Genomic DNA, 15,004 nt, shown 5'->3' on the forward strand with positions numbered 1-15,004 from the left:
CGACAGGAAATAGTTGTAGAAACTGCAAATCAGAGTAGGTCGTGAGTTCGAACCCCGGCCGGGTCATACCAAAGACTCTAAAAATGGTACATACTGCATTCTCTGCTTAGCATTCAGCATTTGGGAAAGAGTATGGAAGTTAAACACACACATCACTACCAGCGGACCAGCCCCCTGCTGTAGTGACTTGCACTTGTGTGGCCCAAGGGCTACGAATGGGAGATGGGCGCCCCCCTACGCATCTTCGATGCATGAGACCACTTTTTTAAACCAATTCCGATCCTGTGTTTTTACGTTGCCGACAGATGACAAATTCTCCGTGTTTTGAAATGATAATAGTTTGCCCAGACGAATGTTAGCGCTCCTTGACTTAGCCTCCTGTGCAGGCCTCCTATAACGCGCGACATATATATTGGGGGAGGGGGGAGCTCTTATGCCGGCAAGGGAGTTGTGCAGCCGAGGGAGTTGTATAGCCGAGGGGTCCGCGCGTTATAACGGGCTGACCCCTCGGCTATACAACTCCCTCGGCTGCACAACTCCCTTGCCGGCATAAGAGCTCCCCCTCCCCCAATATATATGTCGCGCGTTATAGAAGGCCTGCACAGGAGGCTAACTTAGTATGCAGGTAGCTTAGACAAAGATATACCTAATGAAGTGCAAATTATGCTAATTGTGACTTAATTTGCATAGCTAATGAGGAAAATCTATACTAGTATTTGCAGTGTTTTCCATTATCAGTCTCAAATACATGTAACATATGTAGTTTTTGGAAAGTAGAGCATCAACAGATATCAATTATGCAAATAAATTCCTAATTTGCATAAAAAATGCAACGACACCATAATTCATCCAATTGGAAAATTATAGGACTGTCAATATTGCAACATGTGTAAGTTAGATAAAGGTGTTTATGGCCAAGCATATATTATGAAAATGTGTAAATCATTTGCATGAATAGAATTGTTCATGGAGATATGAGGTCGTGGAACTCTTGTTGATGTGTGTTTTTTTTTTTGGGGGGGGGGGGGTAGGGGTGCTAGCTGGACAACAGTTTAGCCAGCCCAAGCAAACTATTATATATCTAAGTATGCTATCAATTATTTCCGAACAACACTCTGGTGCATGTACATGTACATCGTAAAGACGCGTGTAATATGGGGCAGACGGAATGCACAAAGCGGTAGCCAACTAGCACAAAATCGAAAATATGAAAGTCTACCCAACACAGTACAACAGGGTTCTTCAAACGCCCATTGTTTGAACCATGATTGTGGAATTTAGGGTGCCCCCCCTCTCACTGGACTCGCGACGCGTTGGCGACCTCGCTGCGTCCTAGATTGAATTTGAGTTAGCCTTGACTTTACAATGGGAATACTATGCAAAACGTACAGGTATATACATGTATATATAAAGGACTAAAAAGACAACAAATCCCACAAAGCTTAAAAAGAAAATATTCATTATTTATCGATGAAATTCGTTTAGCGCGGTGTCAAGTCACTCGCAGCGAGGTCGCCGACGTGTCGCGGGTCCAGTGAGACGATCGCGCTGCGCCCTCGATGCGACCTAGATCGAATAAGTCTAGTCCTTGATTTAATAGTTGGAATATCACGCAAGATGTAAAAGTATGGCTGAAAATACAACAAAACACACAAAGCGTAAAAAGATTCGTTTTTTATCGATGAAATTCGTTGAGCGCTCTATCAAATTTTGTGCATCGAGTGCGTTACAACAGCCTCATTACTCACATGGGTACCTACTGGCTAAAATATTACAACCTGGTGAATATAAATCGCAGTAAGTCGCAGAGAGCGCGCGGCGAGAGCGCCGTCCTAGTGGAATGGGTGTGTGTGTGTGGGGGGGGGGGGGATTAACGTTATATACCCACAAAGCCAAGCCAGTTCGACTGCTGTTGCATGAGCCGTATTCATTGCGATCTATGCTTTCTTTATCTAATCGGAACAAGCTATTACTACGATAGGTTTTCAACGGATCTACGGTCTAGTTTACAATACAAGGATGATGTTACATCTAACAATCACAATCTAATCTAGAGGGACTAAGTACACGTCCTACCTTCGTCCTGGGCAGCAACTGGATGATTTGCTCATGCTCACTAGCAAATATGTGGTCTACCAAATCGACGCACTAATAACATATAGGTTCATAGGTCACGGTCGCTACAGCCGTAATCAACTCGAGTTAGGTACACAGAACCATTCGTTTTTGCATTGCACGTCACACGAAGGTGCCGGTACACAACACATATGGCAACAACTTTTTTGGCAAGTTGGACAACATTTTAGTCGACAATGATAGCGCTATACAGCAGCTTACTGTGCTTCAACGATGACCAAGGGAGTGATCCCTTTATGATGGTTCAGACATTGACGTGAGAAGATGGATGTGTTACTCCAGGCAAACATTAATCAACATCGTCAAATAACCATACAGGTCACAAGCTGGTCACCGTTAGTGGTTGGAAGAGGTCGTGGGATTGCAGCGACCTTGGTATAACATGGCAGTCTTAAAAACCGCAATGTTCTATTTTTATTTTTTACCTGCAAAATCTTGATAGCAGGCAGGTTGAATGACTCATCGGGTATAATCTTTTCAACTCCGTTAGCTTTGTCAATGAGTACCAAATCTCTGTCATCAGGCGACAAATAATCGATAGCACAACTGCAGAGATATCCTCCGGCTCCTGTTACTTGACATAAGACGGATCGTCTTACATCTTACATCTGCGATATAGCCTCATTCCACCAGGACGGTGACCTCGCTACGCTCTCTCTGCAACCTCAAGTTGACCAGAGCGCTCAACGAATTCGTAGATAAAGAATGAATCTTTTTACGTTCTGTGTGTTTTCAGTCATACTTTTACATTTTGCATGATATTCCGAAATATGTAATCAAGGGTTACACAAATTCAGCTTATAGGTCGCATCGAGGTCGCAATGAGAGCACCGTCTAGAGGAATACTGTAAGGGCCTTAGTGGGCGTATATTTGATAAAATGTAATCGCTAATGTGAGAACATTCTACAAACCGTAAGACAAAAAGGGAATGATATAGACAGTTTAGGTTGGACGTCGGGGACATTGCATTTGATTGGCTTAAGATTTGTGTGTGTGCGGTGACATGATCAGGGAGTGTCACAACACCTGTTCCCGTGTGACGTCTCTTGTAGTTATTTATAGAGACCTTTGTCTCGCACATGGTAACAGTCAGCATTTGAGTTTTGACCTTCTAAAATGTAACCACCCACATCGTTATTTACATATCGTAATCATAACTCCAAGAGGCATATATTTTGCAACTGATGATAATTACGTCCCTTTGCGCCAATAAAAAACGCACACATTTAAATCAACATCCATGCAACATTTACAGAGCTATTGACTCAATAATGGAGATGACATCAGTCCTACTCATTGAATGGTGGGTGTTCAAGTAGAAATCTTTTCAAACACGTTATCCCCATATGACCCGCCATGCATGTCCTGTTTGTTAGGATTCAGACTACGGTGCGACATGGGAAATGTTTAACCTCTGGCGGTCATTATTCAGCACCATTGATCAAGAACACATCCCGCGTCACCTAGATGGACCCCTGGACCGAGGGAGGCCGTGGGATTTCTGTGACTAAAATAATGATAATGTCATGTAAAGGTGAAGCTCTGCACTGCCACAAAGTTTAGGGCGCATCTTTTGGACACGATCTAACATTACATACAACGACACAAGTGTCTTGATCATGAGCAATCGCACATATCAGTATCTAAGCCCTTGTTACCAGACTTTTTGCACGAATTTTGAGATCTTTAATTTAATTAAATGTAGAATGCATTGCGTGGCCCCGGCTTATATGGCACTTGTGCTTGACACGCTTAGGAAAAGGACGATGACGTAACATCCATTAACATTAATCCTCCGGGTTATATAAATCCACCACTTTGAAAAACAGTGGGTTTGAGAGATCTCTAGTGCAGCACCCCCCAGATATGCACAGTTTAGATATACAGAAGTGCATTATACTGGGGGACGTTGGGTTGGAGATCTGTTGGGACATATATTTTCAGGGTGGTGGAAATATATTCCCTGGTAAAATTATGTTAGCAGATGTTACATCTAGCAAGTAGGTACAAATAACGACAGTGGTAAACTAAAACGAAAACACAACGTCACCACTTCTCCTTTTCCAGTCTTTATTGGATGTTGAGACAAAATGCAAGGTGAAAGCATAGCCACCATTATCATAAACTCCCAATTCTTAAGCAGTATCCCCAAATCAGTGATCGTCTTAAGATTAAAAGCAATGTCTACTACTTTTACAAGGAAAATATTACTGTGTGGAGGTGAAATCAGTATGCATATCAACCTACCATTTGTCTCAAATGTTCTCTCCAAGCAGAGGTTCGGCCCCCTTATCTTTAGGCGTTTTTGTAGGGCTTTCCATTTTGGTCCCAGTTTCTTTATGTTGCCAAGCCAAGCCCGACAAAAACGCCTACAAGACGTCAAAAACATGCCGGAGCCGAACCTACGATTGGAGAATACCTCAAACGCCAATTTCTAGACCCGAAGTGGGATGTGGTAGCGCGGAAAGTGAGTCAGTTCACAGGACGCATGCATTAGAACACTTCATGTACGTAACATAGTGATTGAAACATGTAACGTTACTTGCGAATCTATTGTTTCCAAAATACTCTTTCGAGGTTGCATGAATATAATAGAAATCGGTCAAAGCACACCGGTTGGAAGAGCAGTTGGCCATGGCGGTTAGGTGACTAGGAATTTAATTTTTTTCAACTCTTTTGCCGAATTGGGCCTTTCTTGGTGACTAACTTTTTTGACGCCTGTTCGCCAATCTTAGCCAATTTCTAAAAATCTACTCGACTCAAGAGAGTTTGGTGGGGACTAGAAATTTCAGCATGCAGTTCTAAAACAGTAAATCAAGCTGACTGGTGCATCGGAACTTTCGGAAATCTTCAATTTGCACTTCATCCAATAAATCTGGACCCAAAACTCACCACAAAGTAAAGAACCAAGGATATTGATCACTACATTTTGAACTATTATTACTCCAACACTTTTGGTCACTTGGAGTCACCATCAGAAGACTAAGGACCTTTGCCCAGTCTGATTTTCCTGGTGTCAATCACTTTAAATTAAAACATCCCCATTATCTTCATAAATACAGATTACTTTTTGGTTGGATGCAGTTATATCTGTAACATTTCATTAGCACATTGCTATGTTTTCAAAGATAAAAAGAAAGATGAAAACATTCATATCGAGGACAACCTACAGGGGTAAAGGGCAGAGGTTCTTCTGACTCATCTAAGTTCACCATTTAAATCAGTTGAAAATTGACATCTAGATCTACATGACATTGTGTGAGTGAATTGTACACCGTCATGTATCTATTAGAGTTATGAGACTTCTTAGCCCTAGGCCGAAGCTGTACTGAATTCTATAAGATTAGGTGTGTAGAGATATCACCATTCACAGTGATTATTTGTGTATAGTTGGTTTACAGCAGTTGGAGTAAAAACAGTTCATTGTAGTAGCATCAGCAACTTTTATACTGCAGCCAACATTACCACTCCTTTTACAGGAAGGTCCATTACATGTACGTAGTTCATATAGCCCAAGCCTCCTTGGCAGATCTAAGGGTTGGGCTTTTTTTGCTTATTACATGCTGTTTTCTGGTTGTATGCCACTATATACAATCACAACTACCGGTAACATACGAATAGAAACAGTATGTGATAAGCCAACAAAAATCTCAATCAGTAAGCCTGCTAAGGCAACTAGTAAGTTAGTTAAAGTCCTTTCCACACCAGATGGTGCATAGGGTGTTGCCTGTTTCAATAGCCCTTGGGCCACACAACTAGTTAAGTCCTAAAAATAAAGGTTAAACCACCTAGCGCAAATATTGCACCACTTAAAAGACATAACAACAGACAGCATTATCTTTTTGCATAGTCTACGATTTAAAAAAAAAACAAGAACATAAAAGCAGCTAATGCGATTTTGATTGGTTTGAATGCTTGAATTGTGTTTAGCATAACCTTAGTGAATATGTCTGCAACATCAATGTGTACTAAATGCAGATACAAAATTACAACATTTTGAATCAAAGAATTGCAGCTAAAATTCCACATGCCGTATCAGATCAGTCCAAGTATTAGGGTTGGAGAGAAAATTCTGAAGTGTAATATTTTTCACCTAGTTTTAGCACAAATGTTAAGTTAATCAATGCTCTTTGACAAGTGGTGATCAAATCTCTTGTGCTAATATAACTTTACCCAATATATTCTGCACCAAACAAATGTTCATCCCCAAATTAAACCAAAGTTCCAAAACAATATTTTGAATGAACACTAATTATTCCATTACCACCAATTGTTCCTTTGTGTATGTCATATGCAAAATTGCACTACTGATACACCTTTGCTATGAACACCTCCAGTTTAATTCTGGAGTGGCCTCCCAGATCTCAGCAATCTTACACCCGGATGGGCTAATATTGCTAACTGGAAGTAGAAATGATGTAACAAATGTGTAGCAGCCATTGCCGACCCCCTGGGGATAAATCCAAATTTGCATCAGTGTTCAGAATTATGCATCTTTATGCATAATGATCCAAGGTTATGCATGATTATAAATATAGCTCCATGCAAAGGTTATGCATAATTATACATAATGATTTCAAGGGTTATGCATGATTATGGATAACCTTCGAACTGTATGAATATTTATGCATAATGTTCCATCTGGGAGGCCACTCCAGAATTTAACTGGAACTCCAGAATGATACTGGAGGTTGTTTATGAGAAGACAAAATAGACTCAGAGACAATACTGAGGGATTTCTAATGTTGAGTGTTATGAATATAAGTTTTCCATTTGCCACTATGTTACCTACTCTTGTTGGTGACATGAATATGAGCCATACCAATTCTGAAAGGTCAAAAAGTTGTCTGTTATGGTTTAGGCTTCATGTTGAAGAGACATTTTGACACAAAATCCCATGAAAAGTTAAAACTGAAGTAATCAACTACTGTAACAGTAACAATATAACATTGATTCCATTTGTTAAATTCTTAAAAGAAGCAAAAGATTTGTAAGACAGAGTTGTTGGTAAAATTGATGTGGCAAGCTTCAGTGTGATAAAGTATGCAGTTTTCTACCTCATTGATAAAAAAACTGCTACACCTTAAGTTTCAATGTCATTATCATCAAACTAGATCAAATATTACAGGTGCCATAGCTAACATCCTTGCGGTCCTTGTTGTTCACAAAGTCCACCACGACTCCTTTGACGTTGTCACTGCAATGATAGAAGTATCCATTGATTTACACTGCTCAACAATGTATATGGCATATATCATCACAAAAGAAGCTTTTCAAAGGATAAAGTGTACTTTTTGTAAAACAACCATGGGCATGGATGCTACTGTGGTTAATAAACTCTCTTCAGCATAAGTTTAACTTTTTTCATTGCAAGGTGTGCCAGAGAACAAGACCATAATCCAAGGTTCCGAACAAGAGTTTTCATAACTTCTAAATGTTTGTACATAAATAAAAAAAACTAAACAATGTCATCAGTTTTCAAACTGAATTGTAATCTTTTAATGAAGTTGGGGGTGGGTACAGTTGGGTTGACCCACGTTCGATATGCAAACAATATGTTCCAATACTTACTACGAGACCAGAAGATGCTTGATGCAGCCGGTGAAGTGGTCGTTGTTTTCCACCAGCCACGCGTTTCCTGGGGTGAGTTGCGGCATGTCAGGAGCGGGGCCCCCTAGCAGCAGCTCGGGGGTCTGCAGGATCTCATCCTCCATGGTACTACCGGGCTCCTCAACGTCATCCACGGACATTGTTAAGCTGGGATTGTTGTGAGACAGACAATAGTCCATTATCCCTGACCAATTTTCAACCTTTAGCACACTGAAGTACTACTGCCGTTTGGTACCCAATTCCCTATTGGTTACAGAGTTAGGCAGCATTTTTACATCAGTTACCCCAGCCAGTCCTCAGAGCAACCAACTCAGCTGCATTTTTCCTCAGTCCCTTGAGTGGTTGCTAAATCCAGGTTTGACTGTACAATGTCATGTTGATGATGGTGTTCAACATTTGAAATAGTGCCATTATTTCAAAGTTTCAGGAAATAAAACATATTATTTCTTTTACTGCCTGTGAAACTGCAAGTTGCTTGAACATCTTTTGCAATTTGTTGTTATGAACTCATGGATCAAGCTGTTACCAAGGCAAAACATCCGTTTTTAAGGCCAGGATTTTATCAACAATACACAATATAATATAATAATAAAGAGTCACTCACGCCCTGCCAACTTTAGCGACTCGCACATAGTGCTCCTGCCCATCGTTGTACTGCCTCTGGCTCACAACGCGATGTGCCCCACGGTTTGGATCTCCGAAAATGGCAAAGATGATGTTCCCCTTGTTCATGGAGACTGCCCAGGACTGACAAGAAAATTAAGAGTGTATCATGTTAAGTTCAAAACTGCACAATGGTCTTACTTTGTAATTATTGTAAGGCTTGTGTTAAACTTACTAAGAATTACATACAAGGCTGGACTCCAGGCTAGATATAAATATATTGCTTGTAACAATCTATGAGATAATCTTTAAATGCACATTATACTGTTAGACCTACCAATAGGCACAATGATTACCATATCATCATATCATAATAATATCATACCAATTACATGAATTAAGTTCATTAGATTAAATTCAGTCCAAAAAAGATCAAAAACAATATCATTATCTAAAAGGTGCTGACATTAAATGCACGAAAAATTTAAATGCACGTTAAAGTAATTTGTTTGTGTAGTCAACTGTCAATTTTGGTGCCAGCTTCACTTACTTTCTTCTCTCCATCTCCTTTTCCATAGAGCATCAGGCCGTTTGGGTTGGTGGTTTTGAAGGCAAATGTGGCGACAAAGTTTTGATATGTTGCCTTTATAATCCAGTCCATCCTCAGGAAACTTGTTTGCGCATTTGAAAACTGAAGTTCATGTACCTAGAAATGATATTCAAGAGCAGCAATGAGACTGTCATATCAACCATGAACTAGAGCATTGTCATTAGATATGATTAATAACAAATGTCCATTGAGGGATGTAGAATTAAGACCTGCTGGATTTATGTCAATGGTATCCAGCAGACCGGGTGCAATTTCTAAGTGAGTAGAATGTTTCACTTTACCTTACATTCAGTAGGTCATGAGTTTGATCCCTGGCCGAGTCATATCGAAGACTTTAAAAATGGCACAGTGCTACATACTGCTTTCTTTGTTTAACACTCTGAGCATTTGGAAATATGGCACGGTACGGTACGCCGGTAGTTGAACACACACCACATCCAGTGGACTAGCCCCTTGCTGTAGTGATTTCACAAAGTTGTGTGACCAAAGGGCTATCGGAACTGGGATGGGCACAGCCCTATGCACTATCTGGTGTGGGAAGGACTTAAACTTGAACTTTTGACACCCACCAGTGCTGGACATCCTCCGATGACCCCTCCTGTCACCTCGATCTGCTTGTCCTGTCTCTGTACCTGTAGGTTCTTCACACAACCCTCGTAGAAGTTCTGGGATATTCTGGAAAGATGTGAGGAATATTTTGTAAAAAAAAAAAAAAACACTGCTTACATTCACCAAGTGAATGGTGCAGAAATGGGGTAAGAAAACCATTGGCACAAGTGCAAGTGCAAACTGTGCAAGTCATGTGTTCTGTAATGCATGATGTACAACACTGGGATTTGCTGCTTTTTTAAGTGCTGTCAACTATATGTACAATGTACTGTGTAGTCCCAATTAAGACATACTCATTTGGCCATTGGTCATCTGGCAGCCCGCCCAAGTACACCTGGCTGCCGATCTCCCGAGAGTCCCCGGCTGGGGCGTTCATCTTCTCACAGAACAGATCTCGACCAACGATAAGCCCCAGGCCGTTGGCCATTCCTTGTCGTCGACACAATCTCGTGTTGGCAGTCAGAATGACCTGGGTTTAACACATGAGTTACAATCAAAATCTTTACCAATTTTATTATAAAAGTGTATTATGCTCAAATGCTGAAATGGTAGCAGCCTCACAGTTGAGATCCTGGTTCCAAGTAGTTGGTAATTTTGGGAGACCCTGGTTCAATCATGGAAAGGGTATCTCAGATGGGTCTGCACCTGTCTTTCAGAAGCCATATAAAGTGGGGGTCCCCTGTTTGAGGACTTAAAGGGGACGGGCTAGCTATTATTTAGTAAGCAACCCCTCCCAGTGAAAATATACTCTGCTATAGAAACAGTAAGGAAACTTGCTGACTATGTGCCACTATATACATTTTGTATATATTAGGCACTACAATGTGAATAACAACAATTATTGCTGCATTATATTTCCTCACACCTCAACTTTCTGAATCAGAGCTGTCAAGAAAGAGGTTGAAATTGACTGTCATAACTAGTTGGTTACTATGTAGAATAGAAAACCTTGTCTAGTGGTAAGCCATGTTGATTTTATTGACAGAATGATGAAATCACCTATTCTATTATAACCCACGAGACATTTCTACATGTAAATGCCTTGTGGGTTATAAAAGTACGTCAAGTTCCTACAACTGATGTTGATACTATATAATGCTAATTTATATGATAAAAGAAGTAACCCATTCAGATTATTGTACAGTGTGTGGTGTACAGTAACAATTCTTACATTGATGAATTCTTGTTTCATCATTTCTCTCATGGTCTTATCAGTCTGCACAACGATTGGTGTGGCACCGTTGCCTAGCTTCACCTTGCCCACAATCCTATTGTCAATCAGCTCCACAGAAATGAAGTAGTTCTGTAAAAGAGAACACCAAAGTGATCATTGCAATACAATGGTAATTCATTCAATACAATACAATTGACCCACCACTGTACAACAGTTTGAGACTGTCACTGTGTGAATGTATATAATATGTACTATGCACAACTACACTACAGTGAGATAGATGCAGAATAAGGCATTTAGTTTGTGATGAATTGAGATGTCATTCAAAATAAGATGACCTTCACAATCATATCTTGTTCAGGTATAAGTGATCATCAGACCAGTATTGATCAACATCATGTCCTGATATCATTTATTATAAGGATAATAGTCTGAGAGTAATATTGGTGGAACAAAACATTTTTTTTAAAAAAAAAACAGTGGAGAGGGATTCTCTGAGGCATCAAACCTCTGCATGCAAAAGAACCCAGCACACTTATAATTGCATACAGTAGGGTTGACCAGGCATGCTTGGCCAAATACATGAGCCATAGCAAAGCCGCATTGCACTACGTAATTCTATATACTAGCTACTTGGAAAAAGCACTTCGCTTCAGTTCAATTGAGGACTTAATAATAAGAAAAAGAGTGCCTTACCTTGTCACCGATGAAGAAGATAAGTCCCTGCTCAGTTGCTGGCTTGACAAACAACTGAATACTTTTGTCTGCGCCAAAGATGTCCACAGGTTTGGTTGGATCAGGTTTGGTGTAACCGTACGTTTCACCATTGAAGTAAAAGCCATCAAACGTAGTTGTGACTCCCCTGGAATTAGATGTGTGTCAGTCATTGTATCTAGTATTGTATATCTGTATCAGACTATATATATTATTGTATAGTGTAAAACTATCTATCTTCTCAAAATCCTTAAGCACTGTACGTATGTGAGGCTAAATCTATGAAGCCCTGACTCATGTCTAGCCCCAAACAAGAGAATCAGGTCCAAGTTCAGGCTCAGGACCAGGACTTGATCCTCTGAACGAGATCCAGACTGTTCATACTTATTTAAACTCAACTGTGAAAACCTCACCATTCCTTTAGCATACTATCAGCATTCTGAGAATTAAACTGTAACACACGATGAAGTAGCTTGATATTCAATGGATTGCCAACGACAGTTTAGCCTTCACCACCTATGCTGTACAGGATCCAGCACAACATTGTCTGCACAGATGGGCTCAGGGGCAAACTCCAGCCTGCCCCATCACGAAAGAGAAGAGCCCATAGCCTGCAGTTTGTACAGCCTGTTGGCAGGACTGACTACCTTAAGGCATCATTGTAATACCCTACCACAAACGGCTGTGGAGGCAACCACCATCGACACCTTCGTGTCACGAGCCTCCCAACACTGAAACAGGTCATTCAACTGGTGACCTCCTCCAACCCTTACAAGTGACAGAATGATCAGCATGATGATAGCAGTCACTTCAACAGGAAGAGGAGCGTCTCACCTTTCCTTATCCGGAGGTGTCCCGGGGGACAGCATGCCAGCAGCTGCCTGGAAGTTCCAGAGACTCAGCGGAGTTTCTCCAAACTTGAGCTCATCGATGTTGCCTGAAAAACCGTTTCCCTGCAGACCTGCATGGAGCTGAAAAAATGAGATGCAAAATATTTGAAAAGTATTCAAAACTCCCGTATACAACTTGTGATGTGAAAGTTGTCAAAAAGGGTCTTGTAGGGGTACAATTCCACTCACATTGGATCCAGTGGGCACCCCTCCCATGTACAGTCCTGAGCCTGCAGGTAGGTCCAACAGGATAAAGTTGGAGCCATCTGTTCCGCCCGTCGTCTCTTCTCTGTCTGCTGACACTGTCACCTCCATACGGTTAGCAACCCTGATGGTCCAACAACAGCAAAGGCAAGGTAAGTACAGACAGTGGGTCATCGTACTAAAACAGCAAACCTTAAGGACATTTAGTACCAGGTAGTGTCTCACAGTCCAACAATAGCACAGGCAGTACTTCAAGTACAGACAGCATCTTATAGTCATCGTACCAACAACAGCACACTCAGGCACTGTTAGTTCAGGCAGTATTCTATAGTCATTGTACATTTTCAATGATAGCTAAGAGGGTAGTAGTTAACATCATTAGTCACTATAACCTCCTTGAAAGCTACCGAAAAAGTAGCACATTTTTTTGTAGTGTGTGATCGTTAGATTTTTGTCAAAAACTGAGATCATACATTATTTTGATCAATCTTTAGATCATAGCATCTTGAAAGCTACCGAAAAAGTAGCACATTTTTTTGTAGTGTGTGATCGTTAGATTTTTGTCAAAAACTGAGATCATACATTATTTTGATCAATCTTTAGATCATAGCATTTCTGACTGCCAAGCTTCTTTGCAGCCATCCACTCCCCAACATCTGCAGACAGTTGTTAGAGATGAGAGTCCAAATTTTTTACGATCTTCCTTCCCAAGATCTGCTTAGAGATTGAGACATTTCACCCACAGACTGAATGTGCCCTGACCTTTCCACATTGATCCAGCTCCATCTGTTCATGGATACTTGTCCTCTCGAGCTGACAAAGAACGGGCTGGCACCGCTCAGTTTAGTGGATGCACGAACCCTTCCGTCAACCAGTTCCAGTGCAAAAAATCCTCCGTTTGCCTGAGATTCAAACGTAAAATCACATCCATTGACCGATATTCTTCAACGAGCTGGAAGATTGGATCACAGATAACCAAAATCATGTGCAGTGTTATATGAGTTACATCAGATTCCTACACATGACACATCATCATGATTGAGTATCCCTGTGTCACAGTTCCAGTGCAAAAAATCCTATTATGTTTGTCTGAGATTCAAACGCAAAATCACATTCCTTGACCTCAATGAGTTGGAAGACTGGATAACAGATAGCCAAAATTGTGTGCAGTGTTATTTCAGTTATATCAGATTTCTACTCATGAGTCATGACACATCATCATGATTGAGTATCGCTGTGTCTCTTACTTGAAGTCCTTAGAGGCTTCTAAAACTTGCATTACATTTTCAATGATCTTATAACACTGCAACTTTTTAATTAATTACATTTGTAGGGTCTCCCAAGAAGAGGATAGTTCCGTCTTGCTGCGTGGGTTTGATCTCCATGGACAGAGTGAAGTAGTTCTTGTGGTTGGGCAGTCGCTGAAGAATAGCGGGCTGGTTCAGCTGTACAGTGGTTCCGCCTCCAGCACCTGCAGACCTCCGGCCAAAGTTCATCGGAATCCCGATCTGAAAGGATGACAAACAGGTGTTTTTTTCTTTACCTCATGACTCATGTAGCTGAATTCAAAATAGGCAGTAAAAATTGATGATTGTAATTTTTTAAACACAGAAAATGTTCCAGCTGTAAAGTGTCTACACATGACCCGTATACTACATGGTTGTCACAAAATACTTTTAACAGTATTTTCCTTGACATTTGTAAATATGTACACTGACACAGTACTGTCAACATAACCAGTGACAAATTCAATTCATGGCAAAAGTTAACCCTAAAATAGACTTTGCATTAACCTTCTATTGTATAAAGTTTGAAAAGGACACATGTAAGTTATCTTCAGGAAGGAACCATGAATAATTTAGACCAGGCAAGTGAACATCATAAAGATTTTGCACTGGAAAGAAAAATTGACTGGCTCTGACCTCGTTGACCTTTGCCCTGGCCTTCTTGACCATCTCCTGGATGGCCCTGAGGTTGCCGGTCACCTGGTTGAAGGAACCGCTGATGGACGTGAACCTGGCGCTCAGCTCGGCACGCAGGTTGGTCACCTGTTGGAGACTGGCCCTGACGGTGTTCACTGGGGGAAGAAGTGGAAGGGGTGTTGGCTTAACCTCCATTAACATTAATACGCCAGTTATATAAATACGCTACTTTGAAAAAAAAAGGGGCTTGAGAGATATCTATTGCAGGAGTGATATACAGGAGGCCATTATACGTTGGGTTGGAGATCTGTTCGGATGTATTTTTTTAGAGTGGCGAAATTATGTACATTATGTTAGTAGATGTTAGACCAGAGCAGAGTAAACTTAACACTCTGAAAATTTATAGTCAATAGGGATAAAAGTAAAATTGGGTCACAATTTTCAAATGGCTCAGACCAAAGCAGAACAAATTCAGACCTCCTAGTATCACCTCATGTCAATGATCAAATGGCAGGTAGATCTGCATAATTA

General features: G+C 40.8%; 1 protein-coding gene across 2 annotated transcripts in view; it reads right to left on the reverse strand.

The window, feature by feature from the left end:
* Positions 1-4,190: 4,190 nt before the first annotated feature.
* The window catches only part of LOC136427813 (laminin subunit alpha-5-like), a 39,757-nt gene continuing 28,943 nt past the window's right edge, over positions 4,191-15,004 (reverse strand). For both annotated transcript variants that reach the window (XM_066416991.1, XM_066416990.1), the window contains 13 exons: positions 14,474-14,628; positions 13,877-14,059; positions 13,314-13,453; positions 12,537-12,675; positions 12,292-12,428; positions 11,440-11,605; positions 10,741-10,872; positions 9,863-10,038; positions 9,530-9,635; positions 8,901-9,056; positions 8,352-8,494; positions 7,709-7,894; positions 4,191-7,334 (listed from right to left, as the gene is read on the reverse strand). In XM_066416991.1, coding sequence (XP_066273088.1) covers positions 7,253-7,334; positions 7,709-7,894; positions 8,352-8,494; positions 8,901-9,056; positions 9,530-9,635; positions 9,863-10,038; positions 10,741-10,872; positions 11,440-11,605; positions 12,292-12,428; positions 12,537-12,675; positions 13,314-13,453; positions 13,877-14,059; positions 14,474-14,628 — 1,901 coding nt within the window. In that variant the 3' untranslated portion in view covers positions 4,191-7,252. The remainder of the gene's footprint in view (positions 7,335-7,708; positions 7,895-8,351; positions 8,495-8,900; positions 9,057-9,529; positions 9,636-9,862; positions 10,039-10,740; positions 10,873-11,439; positions 11,606-12,291; positions 12,429-12,536; positions 12,676-13,313; positions 13,454-13,876; positions 14,060-14,473; positions 14,629-15,004) is intronic.

The sequence above is a fragment of the Branchiostoma lanceolatum genome, chromosome 2, assembly GCF_035083965.1.
Source record: "Branchiostoma lanceolatum isolate klBraLanc5 chromosome 2, klBraLanc5.hap2, whole genome shotgun sequence".
NCBI lineage: Eukaryota > Metazoa > Chordata > Leptocardii > Amphioxiformes > Branchiostomatidae > Branchiostoma > Branchiostoma lanceolatum.